Source organism: Siphateles boraxobius, unplaced genomic scaffold, assembly GCF_051911475.1.
Source record: "Siphateles boraxobius isolate OS27281-9 unplaced genomic scaffold, OSU_SipBor_1 18, whole genome shotgun sequence".
Classification (NCBI taxonomy): Eukaryota; Metazoa; Chordata; class Actinopteri; order Cypriniformes; family Leuciscidae; genus Siphateles; species Siphateles boraxobius.
In genome coordinates, this window is record NW_027508788.1 from 3,925,443 (window position 1) to 3,944,306 (window position 18,864).

Consider the following 18,864-nt stretch of genomic DNA (forward strand, 5'->3'; position numbering starts at 1 on the left):
ATAAAATTGTGGGGACCATAAATCTCTCACTCTTTTGTTTTAAATGTATATTAAATATATATGTGAGGCTAAAGCAGGTAATCATCCAAACAATAAAACATAAGATAATCGATCCTACCTTTAAACCAAATGCATAACGTAAATTATTCTTTATACCACAAATATTTATGTCAGTAGTTAGTAAGTGTGTGACCCATATTCATAAAAGACTCCATATACTTTTCCTTTGCAATCTTAGATGGTAGCCTAAAACAATATTCTGAATTCACTAATTCAGTTATAAGATATTCAACCCACAGCAGAAGCCTGAGACATGTCCAATATTTTACATTCTGAAGCAATAGCATGCTAAATCATGTTAGTAAGCAGAAATGGTAGCAAATGAGGTTGAGGAGTTTAACTTACTTAGCACACAAACTTGATCTTTGAAATATATCGAAATATAGACACTTTTACAGACTTTCAAAAACAAAAGACTTTTACAGACTCACAAAAAACAAAAGACTTTTGTTTTTATTGTTTTTATAAAAACATTAGACATTACGGTTCAATAGTTGATTCCAGAGAAATGTATTTTCTCGATTCTTGAGAAAAGGGGAAGTGACGTAAGATTTGTTAATTAAACGTCGAGTGCTGCAGTGATTACGTCTGCATCCAAAACCGCATATTTGCCTACTATAGTAGTCAAAAAACATTTTGTGACAAAAGAAGTATGTCTGAATTCAAAGTACTCATAAAAAGGTAGGCAAAAAGTACCCGGAAGACCTACTACTTCCGGTGACATTTTGAAAAGTGCATAAGATGGACACTTTACTATCCCATGGCCACGGGAAAGGATTTATAAATGGAAGTGAAAATTGACGCTGGTAGGTCACATGATGATGACAACATGGCGAACATAGTATGTCCGGATTACATAATAGAACATACTTTTTATCGGTCCTGAAGTAATTATTTATTCAAAATATGTACCCACTCAAGAGAGTATGCGATTTCAGACATTGCCTATGTATTTTTGTAGGCCAAAAACCTGGAAATGAGTTCAAACTACTTTTCATACTGAAGTACAATACATATCACATACTTTAAATCTTTTACTCAAGTAATATTCTAAACAGTGACTTTAACTCACTTTAACAGTGACAAAGTAATTTTCTGGTAAGATATATATACTTTCAGGTATACAGGTACTTTATCCACCACTGTTCATTAGATATACATTGAAGCGGCAGTGGATTCCAGAATCCACTCCCTTCACATTTATATGACTTTTATTGATAGCATGAATGACAAGACGTTTCCTAAAACTTGAGTTTAAGGCCTTACAAAATGCATCATGCATTTCAATGCAGCTTCACAGAAAGAAACAGGAAAATAACAGTGTTAATGCCACAAACTTCATCAAATGCAACACTACAGAAGATTGATGCATCTCAATAGTCACTGATCAGGGATTCAAAACCCTCCAAGTGCACTGAAACTTTTCCTCCCTAAAAAGATTAAGAATTTAATCTGGACGTATGCTGTCATTATCATGTGACCTACCAACTTCACTGCTATTTATTTACAGCTGAAATACAACACGTATAAGTAACAAGCAACGTATTTATCATAACGTACTTTAAATAACATTGAAAAAATATACAATACACATATCAGTTCTGCTAGCCTACCAGTAGTGATGTTGTACAATGAGGACATTGTCGTGTTGCCAGAACTAGACTCATCAGTGTCCCAATGTGTAGTAAGCCATCATCCTTACTGTCCTTACAGTGCCCATATTCCTGTACACAATATTCTGATTCATGACCTTATAGCTAGGGAGTTGATTGAGATGCATCCATTGTTTAATTATTCAGCTCAACGTTGATTCAATTTAGTTCAGATCAGATTCAAAAAGTGTGACACTGTAAACGAATATCTTTTGGTCAACATAATCAAGTGTGAGTCACTGGGACGAATCAGAATTCCCATAGCTTTTACAGATCTTCTGAGATGTGTAATAGTCTGGTAATCGAGTTGTTCTGTGAAGTCGACTTAGTCATTTGCAGTCGATACTCTCGCAGTGCCTCTAAAGCAAAGAATTTAATCATTTTGGAATCAAATGTCAGTGCTTTCTGAGCCACTGCCAAACAGTTGAGACGTCCAATGAAATAAAAAAAATTATTCATTCTGCATTGACCTGCATCATTTAGATGAAACAATTAGTTTTCCATTTAAACATTTATTTTGTCTAAAAAAGGTCATGCTTTAAACTTCAAATCAAACTTGCTCACCTGTAGGTAAACAAGATAGGCCTAATATTTTATCTCATGCAATGACATGACATTCATACATATTAAATATGCCTAAAATGGCCTAAACTTTTTTGGGGCCACTGTATCGTGCTGTGTTTTATTGCACTGCATTGCCACAGTAGTACTGTGCAGTTTTATGATGTCCTGGATTGTATTGAGCTGATGTGTTGCTCTTTCTCTGTATTATATTGTGCTGTGCTATACCATCCTGTGCTTGGCTCTGCTGTGCTGTTTCCAGGCTCTTGTAAGGGCTCTCTGCCTGCTTGCAGATTCTAACAGACAACAGAACAGACAGTTTTCCCCACGTTCCTCTCAGTAATTTGCTTTTGTCTCTGCTAGAGCCAATTAGACAATAAATGTTTACACAGACAAGCTCAGTGTGCCAGGAGTTTCTGAAATGCACTTGGCTTTCTACAACTGCCTCTGCAGGATCATCAACTTTTCTTGGCTGCCTCTATTACATAAAAACTTTGTCAGAATTCAAAACATACTCATATCCGTGAAAGAAATATCATTTTGCAGTATTTCCTCAGGAGCAGGAGAAAATTAGATCACTGCAGAAACAGCTGAGGGTGGAGACTAGAGACACTGCATTTTCCATAGGGTGATGCCACTGTTACTGCACAGACTTTCAGATATTTACATTCTCTGTCTCCTTCCTGCAGGAGCAGTATCTGATATTTAATCAAAAGCTAATGCAATGCTGTCTCACCTCGCGGGGTGAGGGAGATATATGGATGTGATTAGTTTTATGGCAGACAAGGGCAGCCAGCCTGTCCCACTGCAGCCCTGAGTCACACCCAGCAACCCCTTCAGCCCACAGCAACATGCAGCTTGAAGAACAAATAGAATCAGAGAAACCTAATATGATTTAATGGCATGCGAGTCATGTTGCAACAATGAACCACAGATAAACTCGACAATACTGTATATCTATCTTCCCTCTATCTTTCTCTCTATCTCTCTATCTATCTATCTAATCAAAACACACTTTTCACAGACATATAATGTTTAAAAAACAATTTAAAACATTTATATAAAAAGTAATATTAAATCATTTAGTATGAGTAAATATGATTTATATGGTATAATATAGTATTTTTTAATAAATACATGTTAAATATATCATATATATTTAAAACTACTAGAAATTACTAAGAATCATATGACACCAAAGACTGGATTAATGGCTGATAAAAAATTCATGCATCACTGAAATAAATTATATTTGAAAGTATATTAAAATACCATTAGAAAACCATTATTTTAAATAAGCAATATATTGTTATAATATTTCGCAATATTACTGTTTTTTTCTGTATTTTTTATCAAATAAATGCAGGCTTGACTTCTTTCAAAATCATTAAAAATATAAATATTAAAAAAATTGTGTGACTGGTACTGTGTGTATATATATATATATATGGACGGTATTCCAAATGAACATGAAAATGTAGTAAAGTGAACTACTGCAGACATTCGCTGTGAAGAGGAACACAGTTAAGGTTTCTGCTGCTGTTAGCTCTGGACTGGGCCATTCTGGGCTGAGGGAAATGTGCTGCGTCCGCAGGCCCGCTAGCTGATATCCGATGTGAGATGGAGGTGTAATTGATAATGGTGCAGCCTCTTTTCTGCACTGCAGAGCTGCTGTACTTCCTGTGTGTTCATCTGAGTGTGTGTTTGTGTGTGTGAGTGAGAGTTTGTTTTGGTGGTGCTATATTGCATTCACCTACAGATAATATGCTGCCCTCTGTTGGACAGAGAGAACACAGGGCACTAATAGTGCTGACTCTCAGACTTGAAAAATTCTGCTGAGACAGCTGGGAGGAAGGTATACTGGCTTCATCTACAAAATTGTTTCTCAATACATAGATGCATTTGTCTCATAAGAGCCATATTGTGTTATCCGTGGGCAATGAGTTGATTGGAGGTGACCTTGGGAAAATGCATGCTGTGTAAGAATGGACAGGGGGGAAGAATATTGTTTAGTGAAAACATGAGAAACTGAGAGGCAATGGGAGGGAGAGGCAGAAAAAATAAAAGAGAGGATAAGAAAATGGTGTTGACTAACTAATTATTAAGCAATCCTTGTGTTATTCCATTTTGCTCAATATATAGGTAGAGCCTTTTTTTAGGGGGGGGGGGGGGGTGTTGTTCAGGTACTTTAACCATCAGAAATATAAAAATAATTTGAAATACCACAAAACCATGGACTTCATCTAAAGATGTCCAAAATTCTGAGACTTTTAGGCTATGTTTAGGTTATAAACCTGCGGCACTCAAGCAGGTTTGTGTAAAACGTCCAGCATGATTTGAGAATGATTCAAAGATCATCATGAGTTCCAATAGACGAACATCTAACTGTCTGTACAAAGAAGTTACAATGTCAATGTCACTAATTTACTTGTGACAGGTCTGGATTAAGAATTGTGAGGACTTTAAAAAGGGCTTTATTTTATAAAAATAAAAAAAACACACACACAACACAACTTAAACCTCCCCAATGGGGGAAAAACACAGTCCAGGGCAGCAGGACTGGAGCAAGGCACGACAAACAGGCAAGGCTTCCGCACAAGAAACATAGATGATTTCACACAGGACCGAGAACAAAAGGAGAATAAATAGGGAAGGAAATCAAAGGGGTAACAAGAGAGAGCGGGCATGGGCAAATTAAACAATAAACAGGGAACCAGAGGACGGGACAGAAGCACACAGATGTCAGGACCCCGACACTGAAACTGAACCAAGACTAGGCCGAAGTGTCAGGATCCAGAAACCATGCCTCGAGCACATGGCCTAGAGAACAACCCCAAAGCTGTACACTCACTTAAAAACAAGACAAAACACATTACAGTCAGGATCCTTTTCACCAAACTAAGAACAACCTGACAACTTATTAACTTATTGTTAATAATCTTAGAACTTTCCATTTCTTTCCAGGTTTACATTAGATTTCATTCGATTTTGGACTCGACAGTCTGACTTTGACTAGCCTCATATTGCATCACAAAAGAAATGCGCTAGAGTTCTGAAACATAACGATATAAATAGGAGCTTCATTCTAAGGAGGAGTTTTTTCAAATGTGAAAACTTTTTCTCTTTCCTCCCACGTAGTTTATCTGCTGTTTAATTCACTCTGCACTGCTTTGAGTTCAAAGACACGGGAGGATCACAGGCCATGGAGCACTTCTCTCTCTCTCTCAGGAGAGATCTGAGCTTTGTGCTCCTCCTCTGAATGTGTTTCACTCTCGGTGTTGTAGTGAAAGACTGTGCGTGTTCTGTTAGACATGGCACATTTGGCTAAACCTCGTGAGATCGGCCCAAGTCCTTGATGAAAAGCGCTTTCCGAATGTCCCCAAGCATCTCCTGCAGTGTGACGAATGCAGGCCTCTACTCTGGTCTCTGCAGATTCCTCTCATTAAATATTAAAAAATCTGAATGCAGCTATTAGTAATCGAGATACGCAACGCTTCCTTTTTCCCTCACCAAACACCTGTGCTGGTAAAATCCCCCCAGTGTTGCAGAAAATTTCATGCTGCATATTGTTTAGAAACACTATTGAGTAGTTTGAATACGTAATAAAACATAAAAATCTATATATTTTTAAAAATATCCTAAATTATACAATCTCTTAAACTCACAAATAAAAGCAAGAATAACAACCTTTTATTTCTGAGAATAATATATATATATATATATATATATATATATTCATAGATGCCACCTGGAACGCCGCCATAATTGACGACCGATCTCGCCTGGCGCCGCTCAAACTGCCCATTTGAATGAGAGAGAAAGACAGAGATAGATGGATAACATTTTAATTTTTTTATTAAGTTTCGATCCTTATTTGTTACCCCCAGTTTTCTTTTGTCCTTTATCGTCTGCCCCAGACTTAGGCTACCCCAATTTGCCTTCCATGATATACAGGTCCTTCTCAAAAAATTAGCATATTGTGATAAAGTTCATTATTTTCCATAATGTAATGATAAAAATTAAACTTTCATATATTTTAGATTCATGCACACCAACTGAAATATTTCAGGTCTTTTATTGTTTTAATACTGATGATTTTGGCATACAGCTCATGACAACCCAAAATTCCTATCTCAAAAAATTTGCATATTTCATCCGACCAATAAAATAAGTGTTTTTAATACAAAAAAAGTCAACCTTCAAATAAATATGTTCAGTTATGCACTCAATACTTGGTCGGGAATCCTTTTGCAGAAATGACTGCTTCAGTGCGGCGTGGCATGGAGGCAATCAGCCTGTGGCACTGCTGAGGTGTTATGGAGGCCCAGGATGCTTCGATAGCGGCCTTAAGCTCATCCAGAGTGTTGGGTCTTGCGTCTCTCAACTTTCTCTTCACAATATCCCACAGATTCTCTATGGGGTTCAGGTCAGGAGAGTTGGCAGGCCAATTGAGCACAGTAATACCATGGTCAGTAAACCATTTACCAGTGGTTTTGGCACTGTGAGCAGGTGCCAGGTCGTGCTGAAAAATGAAATCATCTCCATAAAGCTTTTCAATAGATGGAAGCATTAAGTGCTCCAAAATCTCCTGATAGCTAGCTGCATTGACCCTGCCCTTGATAAAACACAGTGGACCAACACCAGCAGCTGACATGGCACCCCAGACCATCACTGACTGTGGGTACTTGACACTGGACTTCAGGCATTTTGGCATTTCCTTCTCCCCAGTCTTCCTCCAGACTCTGGCACCTTGATTTCCGAATGACATGCAAAATTTGCTTTAATCCGAAAAAAGTACTTTGGACCACTGAACAACAGTCCAGTTCTGCTTCTCTGTAGCCCAGGTCAGGCGCTTCTGCCGCTGTTTCTGGTTCAAAAGTGGCTTGACCTGGGGAATGCGGCACCTGTAGCCCATTTCCTGCACACGCCTGTGCACGGTGGCTCTGGATGTTTCTACTCCAGACTCATTCCACTGCTTCCGCAGGTCCCCCAAGGTCTGGAATCGGTCCTTCTCCACAATCTTCCTCAGGGTCCGTTCACCTCTTCTCGTAGTGCAGCGTTTTTTGCCACACTTTTTCCTTCCCACAGACTTCCCACTGAGGTGCCTTGATACAGCACTCTGGGAACAGCCTATTTGTTCAGAAATTTCTTTCTGTGTCTTACCCTCTTGCTTGAGGGTGTCAATGATGGCCTTCTGGACAGCAGTCAGGTCGGCAGTCTTATCCATGATTGCGGTTTTGAGTAATGAAACAGGCTGGGAGTTTTTAAAAGCCTCAGGAATCTTTTGCAGGTGTTTAGAGTTAATTAGTTGATTCAGATGATTAGGTTAATAGCTCGTTTAGAGACCCTTTTCATGATATGCAAATTTTTTGAGATAGGAATTTTGTGTTTTCATGAGCTGTATGCCAAAATCATCAGTATTAAAACAATAAAAGACCTGAAATATTTCAGTTGGTGTGCAATGAATCTAAAATATATGAATGGATGACAACCCTGTTTAAGACATAACCGACTTATTTTACGTGAATACTCTCCAAAACGGACATTTAAACATAATGTTGTGTGTATTTGTCCATTCAGACACGAAACAGAGCTCAATTCATTACTCGCGCGCTGTATAGGAGTCTAGGCTGCACGCTTCGGCTCGGGTGTGTGCGCACAGAAAGATGAGACATGATACAATATTAGACATTCATACAATATGAGACATTTCTTCTATCCTTTTCTTTTGGTATAGAATAAAATACCAGTTCGGGGTTCCTCTTTCGGCTGTTGTTGCAGCCAACTGCACAACATATTGCAGGCATTACTGAGACCGCCGGTCGTCAAGATGGCGGCGCAAAGCTACAGTGACGTCATGTGAACCGAAAAAAAAATAAAAAAAAATATATATATATTTTTTTTTTCTTTCTTCTTTTTTTACATTTTTTAAATGTATTTTCCTCCAATGCCATACTAAATGTTGTTTATTTACACAATTTTCAATAATAAATCTGTTTTTTTTAGGCCATCACCTGTAAGGAGTGTTTCATCACAGTTTTGAGAATACAAGCTATTAAATATAAGCTATTATAAAAGTAGTATTTATAATTTATTTATTCATATTCATTTTGTGTATATATTCTACATTTTTTTGTAATTAATTATTCTTAAATCCCATGCTAAATCTTGTTTTAATTATGCAATTTCCAGTAACAAATAACTAAGACATCAGTGTTCATCTGACGCATTGTTTCTAAGGATCATTTCATCACAGCTTGGAGTTTTATACAAGCTTTTTTTTTGCGATCTTTACAACCAAATGCTGAAGTAAATATTTGTATAAATGTGAGCAGTTTGCTATAGCTTTATTTCATTTTATTTATTACATGATCTTGTCCCATAAAGTATGTAAATGGTTAACTGATAAGACAAAGGTGAAAGAAGTCACTGAAAATCATCAATAAGCAATTAAATGCTCATTAACTTTTGGCTTAAAGATGTCAGTTGCAATCTTTTCACAGCAGTGCTGAAGTGTTAATACAACCCCTCCTTAGCTCTTTCTATCTCTCTCTCCCTCTCACATTAAATACTTCTGGTTTCATCTCCTCTTTTACATTCAGTTGTTCCACCGGACCTCATTTGTTCACAATCTTGCATTACTCCCTCTCCTCAAATTCAGAGCCAACGCCCAGCTTCTGCAGTACTGCAGTCTCTCCTTTTCCAAAAGTCTCACCCCTCCTCTTGATCACTCTCTAGTTATCTGCAGTAAGGAGGAGGGAGAGGAGGAGAGATGCCGTGAGGAAGAGCACACCTCGCGACTCACGCTGCTGCAACACACCCAAGGACCAGTTCATCACAATTCATTGCACCGACAGTCAGTCAGGCACTTATAGGCTTGTACATTTACACAGGGGTGTAATTCATAACCCACTGCACGCTCTCTCTAGCGCCGCTTGCATGACTGTCCTCCCTCAGGCCTCTCATTAATCCGAGCTCTATAATCCAATGCCCTCTCACAGGAGAAGAAGGTTCTCGGTTCTCGGTTCTTCATGCTGGGAAAATGTTGTTGTTTTTTTGGAACCTAAGCTGGGTTGATGAATAAAATCAACTTTCAAAATAAAATATCTTTTCAATAATTCTACCCTTTGATGCTTCAAGAAGAATGGCTTGAATTCATTGATTTATTGAACCATAAACTTGCATAAAACATTAAACGAGGCTGAATTGCATCTTGCTGCAATTTGTTTTATTTTATAATATAAATATGATTTATTCATAATATAAAATAAATATTAAAATCTTCATATACTTTTAACATATCTCATTCTATTATATTACAAAAACATTTAAAATTTTCACATAGAACCAGTGTCATTTTATTATTGTTGTTTATAATATATAGTATTTATTAATCATTGAAATTAATTTCAAGCTTTTATTTTTATATTTTCAGTTTTAATTTTAATGTAAGTTACTTTTGTTGTGTGTTTATTAGTTATTTATCTTTATTTTATTTTTATTTCACTTTCAGTTTTAGCAGTTTTAGCACTTCAACTTTTATTTCAGTTTGTTGCCAAGGCAGAATTTTTAATTTTCGTTTTTTCCACTTTATTTCAATTAATAAAAAATATTTTAACAGTTTTAGTTAACAACAACATTGTTGTTAATGGTCAGCCAGACCAGTTTTATAGTGTCTGGCAGCCAGAGGTGGACAGTAACAAGGTACATTTTCTTGAGTACTGTACTTAAAGGACAATTCCAGACAAAAATGAACCTAGGGGTAAATAACACATGGGTACCGAGTCGACCGTTCTCTGGGATGCGTTTTCATGATAATCGAATGTACCCAGTTTTATCTTTAGTTTTAGTTTTACCACAGATTAGCTTATAACGCTAGTGTATGGGGCATCGAATAAGTAAAAATAAAAATAGTTAATACCACTAGCAAGGCTCAAACTAGCCCCACACTAACAGGGTAACATAATTAGGGTCTCCACCTGCAAACTGAAGCATTGAGAACTTTGTAAGTGTACAGACAATAAGGAGATACTTTATAAAGAGTCAATGTTTTGCTGTATTAGCATAGTGGCTTGATATTAGCAGAGGGAAATGCATCACATATTGCTTAAGAAACTGCTATTTAATCTTATATAAGTCATACTATTTTATCTAGTACAAATACTAAACATATTTAGTAATTTGACAAAAATTTCACTTTTTGACCTCAAAATCAGTTTTTTCTCTATATATTCTGCATGTGCCTGTTTCCAGCCTTGACTATCACCATGTTGGATCGGGTGATCACATGACTCATATCTTATCCCTAATTGTTGGAAATGGTGTTACAACTCTCCCCATGTTACAACCATCTCCGTTCTCCTACTTCATGCATTTAATCTCACTTTATTAACCAATGACATTGTTGCTGACATTCAATAATCCAGTTCAACCATACTAAGCAGCAAAAATAACTTTAGCTTGTAACAGTGTTTCATTTTTTTAATGCTGAAGTAAAAGCGAAGAATTTTCTTCCTCTGCAATCCAGAATGGCAGCACAACTGAAAAGTTTGAGCTGCGCCCTCTACTGTACAGGCGTGAATTTGCATTTTCTTCAGCCTGAGTTTTATTCATTTCATTTTTTGGGTTGAAAGGGCCTTTACATTTGCCAAAAAATATAACTATTTTATTAAAAATCAAACAAGTTAGCCCAGCCCAATTGAGAAAAGTAACGCAAAAGTATTGTACCGCATTACTTTCCATAAAAAGAAACTATAGCGCAATTAGTTACTTTTTTACACATTACTTTTAAAAGTAACTTTCCCCAACACTGACAGCAACAACACCGTAGAACTGTCCATCTAAATCACTAAATAAAACTCTGTCTACACACAAATGTCATTTTTATTTGTTCATTTTATTTTATACAATTTTTCTTTTTTATGATTATGGGCTATATATAAGTTTGAATCCTGGGCACTGCACTTAAATTGTCAAAACAAAACAAAAACTCACAAAACTCAAAAACACATGTGATTGTGTTCATTTTGTGATTTGTGATTTTTTTCCATGTTATAGTTTTGACAGATGGCATAGGTTCACCGCCCAGTTGAAAGAGCCCAATGACAAGTCCAATCCTCGTATGCACTACCTCTATGGAAAGTAACTTAGAACCCGTTTCAGATTGGGCCTAAATTAAATCAGCAAAATAAAGAGCCATCAATGGAGTGGAAAAATGCTCAAGATATTTCAGGCGATGTGATTAGAATGGATTGTGCAATTCTTAGAAGAAACTCCTACCTGACAAAGACAAATGTATTAGATTATAGAAAGTTTCTCTAGAAATATATTGAGGTTTCCTATATTTAAGAACAGGAGCATTCAAGATAAACGCTTCGGCAAGTAAGAACAAGGTACAATGAGGATATGAGCAAGCAAAAAGTAATGCAACGTCACCATCATTCAGTTGTCCAATATATAGCGAAACACTAAATTTATAGTATAGAGAAAAATAAGAGACTTTATGAGCTCAGCATATGAAAGGCTTAATAACAGGGCAGGTTTAATGGATCAATATATTGTTGTCGCACTGAACAAGACTGTGCAAGGCTAACAAATCTGCTGTAATGTAATGCTGGGTACAAGTTGACCAGTCGCAGCATTAACATCATCCTGAAGTGCTCTGGAGTTGTTCTCAAGGGGCGTCCGTAATTTAACCTGCATGTGAGCTTCAGCAGATTTCCGAGCAGGATACAAGAGAATCGGTTCGATACTGCGGAGTGACAGGCTGGGTAGGCCAATACGTTATCTCTGTGCAGGTGAGGGTCAGCAAAAACAGAAGCATCTTAATGGGAACGACATGAAATTCTACAATGTGTAGACCTACCTGCGCCACTGACAGACCGTTGAAATCAACCATCTCTCACCCTGAGAACAAACGCACTGCATTAATGATGGAGACAGTTGTCTGACTGATGAAGCAGTAGTGCCGTATTCATTTCACACACAGAGGGAAAAGTGATGGCATTATTCCTTTTGACAGGAAATATGGTTGCAATATTGAGTTTTTGACTGTGGCTACACATTTCATAGAGGTTTGCTGAATTCTTGCCCAGTGCTTTGTGCCAAATAAACGCTTTGACTGATGCAGTGTCACGGTGGGTTGTGGAGAATGGAAGAAAGGATTCAAGTGCGGAGTGAAGATTAAATAGGAAGGCAAATAAGGAGGGTAACGAGGATAACAGGTGGGACGAATAAAACAATAATCAGATAACAAGGGGGAGGGACCAGACAATGATAAGAGCACATCGCCCAACATAACAACACTCATGTTTATCACAAAGACATGACAGACATGTGACATGCAGTGGCTGCCGCATATACAGTCTCATTTTCCTAAAGAGTAGCCAAATTATGACAATGGGCAGGCAGTTTCATCATGAGATAAATGAACAATTGTAGCCTACCTCTTACATTTTTGTACTTATTTGTACCGTTAAAACAACAGCTGTCTTGGTTATTATTAATTTCTCAAATAAAGGCGTAATATCAATAGAATAAATGTTAATGATGATCTAATGAAATGCTCAGATAAAATGCTCTAAAATGTTAACTATTACTGTCATGTTATATTTGCATTGTATTTATTTTTATATAAAGGAGTAACCTCCTGGAAAATACAATTGGAAATAAAGTGTCATGTTGAAGCCTTCAATATATAAAACATGAACAGGTGCTATATTAGGATGTACACTATATTGCATGGTTTGAAGGGTAGGATTAGAGTGAAGCTTTGATAAGCTTTATATCCTATCACACCACATGAACAATGCAGCACATTTTGACGAGATATTATTTTATGTGCTACCTACACTTTTTCAACACATTTCACAAAGCCCTATTACATCTGCCATCTTCTTTTGTATAATAAACAAACAGGCTACCTATGTTTTGGACAGGTCTGACTGAATAAATTACCGCACATTCTGTTTAGTCCTGTGCTGCCATCTACAGGGGAAGAAGGGTAAACATTTCAATAGATCTCTTATGATGATTTTTTTTAAATTACTATATCTTAAATGTCTCCCCTATACATGTATGTATGTATGTTTATTGTTATTCAATAAATAGTTCAACCATTTTATATAGACTATTCATACATTTGAAAACCACATATATACTTTGTTATTTTGAAGATTGTTATTTTTCAAGAATCCTAGTCCAAAGACAGTGCTCTGGTAGCTCTAAAAAAATATATATATTTTTTTTAATTTCAAAGGCAGTTATAGCCTAAATTTTCATGTTAAGAGATCCAAGTTATGCTGTGAAATATGAATATCATATATGTGTAAAAATATTTAGTGCCTCTTATGTTGGCTATAGTACTGTATAGATTTATTTTTTATTTGAATAATTTTTGTTAGTTTAATCTTATTTTTATTGTTTCTTTATTGTTTTTCTCTAAACTTTAAACTCTATATGTAATCAAAATTTTTGTATTAGAGTTTTTAAAGAAAGCTTAAACCCAGACTAAAATGCATGTTTGAGCGGTTTTAACTGAAAGCAACTTACACTGGTATATCTTAAAATATGTCAGTGTCATTGTTTTGTCTTTAGATGCACACTAGTAATGTTTTTTTTTCTAAGGCATGTTTATAAAAGCTAATTGTCCTAATTGAACTAAGGCCCTAATCCTGGCTTAATGAGCCAGGGCTACATCTTTTATTATTGAATTTTTATTGTAGTGGAAGGACTCTATTGTTGTCCGTTTTATTGTGTCCTGTTTGTGTGTTTCGTCACACAATCTTCCCATTTGCCTTAAATGAACTGATCATTAATTTAATTTTAATCCTATTCAAAAAAAAACTTTTAAAAAGGGTTAAGTTTAATCAAAGAGAAACTTTTAAGAGAAACGTTGTCTTCAAAACTCATTCCAAATGTCTTTGCTACACTCAACAATATATTTAAAATCAGCTGGATTAGACAACTTGTTTTTTATATCGAGTCTCTATTTGGAATGTTATTCCCCTCCATATTTTACCAAGCCTGGGCGGCATAAATGTCTTCCTTGTATGTAACTTTTATATCAGCAAAATACATGTGAAACTTTCTGCATTTTATCATCTTTAAAAACAAAACATTTCACCTTTCATATACTTAATCTGGCACAATAAGGATGGTGTTTTATTTTTATTTTTTTACTAATTAGGAATTTTTGGCAAAATATAATATTCCCATACCAGCAAGGGAATTTGCAACTGTGTTTGGGACCATTTCTTCTGGAATATATTGTTTAAACAAAAAAGATTGGATTACCTGGAACTCCCTCCCCTCTCACAAAAACAGCTCTTGTAGGACAAATAGGTTTCTCCTTTCATTGTAATAATGATAACAGATCAATTAGAGCCCTTTTCCAAAAAGATACTGTTTCACAGCCATTGAACTGCATTTTGGAGTGATGTTGACTGGGAGAAAATCTGGTCTTTGTCCAGTTGCTATCTCTTAACAAACGAGGTCAAATAAGTCTCTTTTAAACTCCTCCACAGAATATACCCTGCTAAACTTTATTTAAGTTTTAAAAAGAGATGAAAGCTGTAGCTTTTTGCAAGCAGGATGTTTTGGCAGGAGGGTATGTTTTATAGTGTTTAAAAATTAAGTGAAGCATTGACAGTTGAAGTTAATATTGCCCTTGAAAAACAAAATATTTTTTTTACAAGCATGTGCACTCTTATAGGCCAAATATTGCTCATACCTCCCCCTAGCATTTGAAATTGTGTATAGTAGCCTAATTGTATTGTTTCTTTTGATTTTTGATCAATAAAAGACATTAAAAAATTTAAAAATGTTATTATTATTTTGGTATACATATATATATATATTTTTTTTTTGAAAATGTATTATTTATTATTGTGTTTTCATTTGAGCCACTGGGCGGCGCTACCTCTTTATCAAAGCGCTCGTTGCTACAGTTGACGTTCCACGAAGAAGCAAAAACGGATTTGTTCTCCCAGAATGCCTTTCACTTCCTCTTCCCTTCTGCGGCCCGAGAACGTAAGTGCCCATACGAATCCCACTGCAGCGATGTTCAAAAATAATCCATTTATATCAACGCCATCAAATACTTTTGCGTTCAAATATCACATCGACGTTTTTACTTATGTTGTGTTTAGCCTTCTCAGAGAATATGACTTGTCGTCGAAGATAAAATCATATAATGTTGTGTTATGGGATAGATGATCGCCCGTGTTCTGCCATTTTCTAGTCTCGGACAGGGACTCTGTCTTTACATGAATGTAGCTACATGTGCTTGCGAATGGGAAATATTATTGAATTGTAAACTCCACAGATATAAATTAATTGTAGCCAGACATGGCAATTTCTGTGTATGAATCGATGTATGTAGCATGCTGTGCCCTTACTATTTGTTCTAGTATCAGTGTATTTTGTCTTTGTGGACTGTCATTAACAGTTGTGCTTGGTATCTGGTTTCCGCCTGTTCTAACCATCTGGTGTGAATTGTTCTCTCTGTATAGATCTCTGAAAATGGTCCGCTACTCACTCGACCCAGAGAACCCGACTAAGTGTGAGTTGGTTGCTACTTGTTAGCCAAATGGCTGTGCAATATTGAACATTGGATTCATTGTTTTTGTATCCTACAGCATGCAAGTCGAGGGGCTCAAACCTTCGTGTTCACTTCAAGGTAAGACTTCATGTCACAATCAGAGTGATTCCAAGACATTGACATTCATGGTCTGTGTGGACCAACTTAAAAGTACTGCTCGCAGGTTGTATTGATAAATGCTACAGTGATCACCATATTCTTTATCAACCATAAACATAGGAGCATTTTCCCCATTCAATTCTCCTTAGGAATGAGAATTTTTGCTTGTAACAATAAGATTAATCGTATTAAAAACTTTGTATTGGAGTGTAAAGAATTTAATTGCATTGTAAAAATAACTACGTGGGTACAGATGTTGGTTAATTGGTTTTTATAGAAATTAATATTTTAATAAGTTCATTGCTAAATCAAAAATGTTTAATAGAGGCAATGGCTGCATCTGAAATCACATCTGGTTTATCCGAAATCGTATTCTTCCCTCCTGTATATTAGGTGAAAAACGGTGTTTAAAAAGTATGTCCAAATTCATAGTACTTCTATAAAAGTAGTTAGAAAGTACCAGGATGACCTACTTTTGCCAGGATCCTGAAGTGTGCATATGACGGACAGTTTACTATCCCATTAAGGCCACAGGAGAGAATTAATGAATGGCAGTGAAGTGACACAACTGCTCGCATGATAATGACAGCATGGCGAATGTTGTCCTTCCGGATTACATTCATGCCACAAACAATCATACTATATAGAATATGCTTTTTTTTACTGGTGAAGTACGTACTTATTCAAAATAATACCTACTCAAGAGTATGTGATTTTGGACACAGCCTTACTCTTTGAGTACTGTGAATTTTGGTGTACTGTTGTCACATGCTGTTTTTTGCCTACTATATAGTTTTGAAATATGCGATTTCAGATGCAGCTAGCGCTTGGTATCTTTTGGTGTGACTTAAGTTTCCTTTGTGATATCGGTGCATTCTATTAATGCAAATACCTACTTCATGATCATTAATGTTGTATTTCTTAATTTAAACGTAAGGTTTAGATTGACCTTCAATTATTAAATCTTGGCACTTGTACAAAACATATCTGATTTATACTTCTGCGTCGGACCTACGCCGGAGCCTCTGCGCTATAGACTGCACGTTGGTTTTCATTTATAATTCTCCGTCGTTGACGCGCAATTACACGTGCAGAGGGAGCATGTGAGACCTGACGGAGGGGTTCTTGCAGACCAATCGCAGCGCTTGCGTCTGCGTAGAATTGACGCGTTACATTTTTGGAGAGGTGCACGCCAGGGTACGCACGCTACACGCAGCCTATGGCGTAGCTACGGCGTGAGTTCGACGCAGAAGTATTAATTGGGCTTTACCTGTCAGTACTTATCAGTTGCACTCCATGCCTGAATAGAACCGCAAATGCACTGTGGCTGCGATGATGACTACTTAGGACACCTTTTTAATTATCATGAAAAGAATCAAGTATATTCTGAGTAGCCACCTTTGTAGTTTAAGTGCTGATGGGCTGATTTACTTGAAGTGGACTTTTATTAATCGATGTCTTGCTGTTCCCCCCCCTCAGAACACCCGTGAGACCGCCCAGGCCATCAAAGGCATGCACATACGCAAGGCTAACAAGTACCTGAAGGATGTGATGGTGAAGCACCAGTGTGTTCCTTTCCGACGTTACAATGGTGGTGTTGGCCGTTGTGCTCAGGTGAGGTCTTGTCCCATTCATTTAAAGCTGCCTTTAAAAACTAGTCCATCCATGTTGCAGTGATGACCATCTTAGGACACCTTTGGAGTTCACTATGAAAATTCAACTTATTCTGAGCAACGTGTACAGTAAAGTTCAAAAGTTTGGGTTCTGTAAAAGTGTTTGAAAAGTCTTCTGCTTTAGGTTACATTTTATGCAGGTTGCATTTCAGTCAAATTGGTAATATTGTGAAATATTACAACTTAAAATCTATTTCAATATATAAACTTGCAATTTTATTTCTGTGATATCAAAGCTACATGTCCAGCATCATTAATCAGAAATCATGCTGATTTGATGCTCATAGCTTTAATGTTCAAAATAATTGTGCTGCTAAATTTGTGAAGACAATGATTTTTTTTTTCTTTAAATAGAAAGTAAAAAAAAAATGCTTTTTAGAAATATTTACTGTCACTTTTAGTATTTCTTTGAAACTGACCCCAAACTTAAGAACAGTATTGTAGCTAAGTGCGTTTCAGTTTAAGATGACGTTTAAGCTTACAGGTGTTGTCCTTATTCCGTTTTCTAGGCCAAGCAGCATAACTGGACTCAGGGACGTTGGCCCAAGAAAAGTGCAGAGTTCCTGCTCCACATGCTGAAGAATGCAGAAAGCAACGCTGAGCTCAAGGTAGTACTTTATGAACAAATACACTAATACATTTTCAATTCAACTTAGTATTGGGCAGCATTATAGCTTCAGTTTGACTGTAATTTGGCTTGCATGAATGCAGCTTTACCACTATGGTATTGGCTTTATTTCATCCGACGTTGTTATCTTGTAGGGTTTGGATGTGGACTCTCTGGTGATTGAGCACATCCAGGTGAACAAGGCCCCAAAGATGCGTAGGCGTACCTACCGTGCCCATGGACGCATCAACCCCTACATGAGCTCCCCATGCCACATCGAAATGATCCTCACTGAGAAGGAGCAGATTGTTCCCAAACCAGAGGAGGAGGTGTCTCAGAAGAAAAAGGTATGGTTGTTAATGTTCTTCTGAAGTAAAGTAGTTCACTTGGCTGTAATGATGACCACTTAGGACACCTTTGGATTAATGATGAAAAGAATGTACTATTCTGAGCAGCCTTTGTGCATTAAATGGAGTTGTGTGGAGTTTCTTGCTGTTGAATGCACATGAACTAATATTTGTTTTCTCTTCGCAGATTTCTCAGAAGAAACTGAAGAAGCAGAAGCTTATGGCTCGGGAGTAAATGTAAATAAAGTCCAACGTTCGTACTACA

General features: G+C 36.7%; 1 protein-coding gene and 3 non-coding genes across 4 annotated transcripts; all 4 read left to right on the plus strand.

The window, feature by feature from the left end:
- Positions 1 to 15,706: 15,706 nt before the first annotated feature.
- On the plus strand, positions 15,707 to 18,864 carry rpl17 (ribosomal protein L17). The gene is made up of 6 exons (XM_077232932.1): positions 15,707 to 15,834; positions 15,911 to 15,951; positions 17,452 to 17,586; positions 18,155 to 18,253; positions 18,408 to 18,599; positions 18,787 to 18,864. Exons 1-6 carry the CDS (start codon positions 15,795 to 15,797, stop codon positions 18,832 to 18,834), a joined length of 555 nt encoding a protein of 184 aa, XP_077089047.1. The 5' UTR covers positions 15,707 to 15,794; the 3' UTR covers positions 18,835 to 18,864.
- Positions 17,300 to 17,367, plus strand: LOC143741219 (small nucleolar RNA SNORD58). The gene has a single exon (XR_013204970.1). It is a non-coding gene; the product is annotated as a small nucleolar RNA SNORD58 (small nucleolar RNA).
- On the plus strand, positions 17,641 to 17,707 carry LOC143741217 (small nucleolar RNA SNORD58). Its single transcript, XR_013204968.1, has one exon. It is a non-coding gene; the product is annotated as a small nucleolar RNA SNORD58 (small nucleolar RNA).
- LOC143741218 (small nucleolar RNA SNORD58) lies at positions 18,643 to 18,708 on the plus strand. Its single transcript, XR_013204969.1, has one exon. It is a non-coding gene; the product is annotated as a small nucleolar RNA SNORD58 (small nucleolar RNA).

Coding starts and splice junctions, on each gene's coding strand:
- rpl17 (XM_077232932.1), top strand. CDS start 15,795: ATGGTCCGCTACTCACTCGACCCAGAGAACCCGACTAAGT. Junction 15,835..15,910: donor CCCAGAGAACCCGACTAAGT/GTGAGTTGGTTG, acceptor TGTATCCTACAG/CATGCAAGTCGAGGGGCTCA. Junction 17,587..18,154: donor GTGTTGGCCGTTGTGCTCAG/GTGAGGTCTTGT, acceptor TCCGTTTTCTAG/GCCAAGCAGCATAACTGGAC.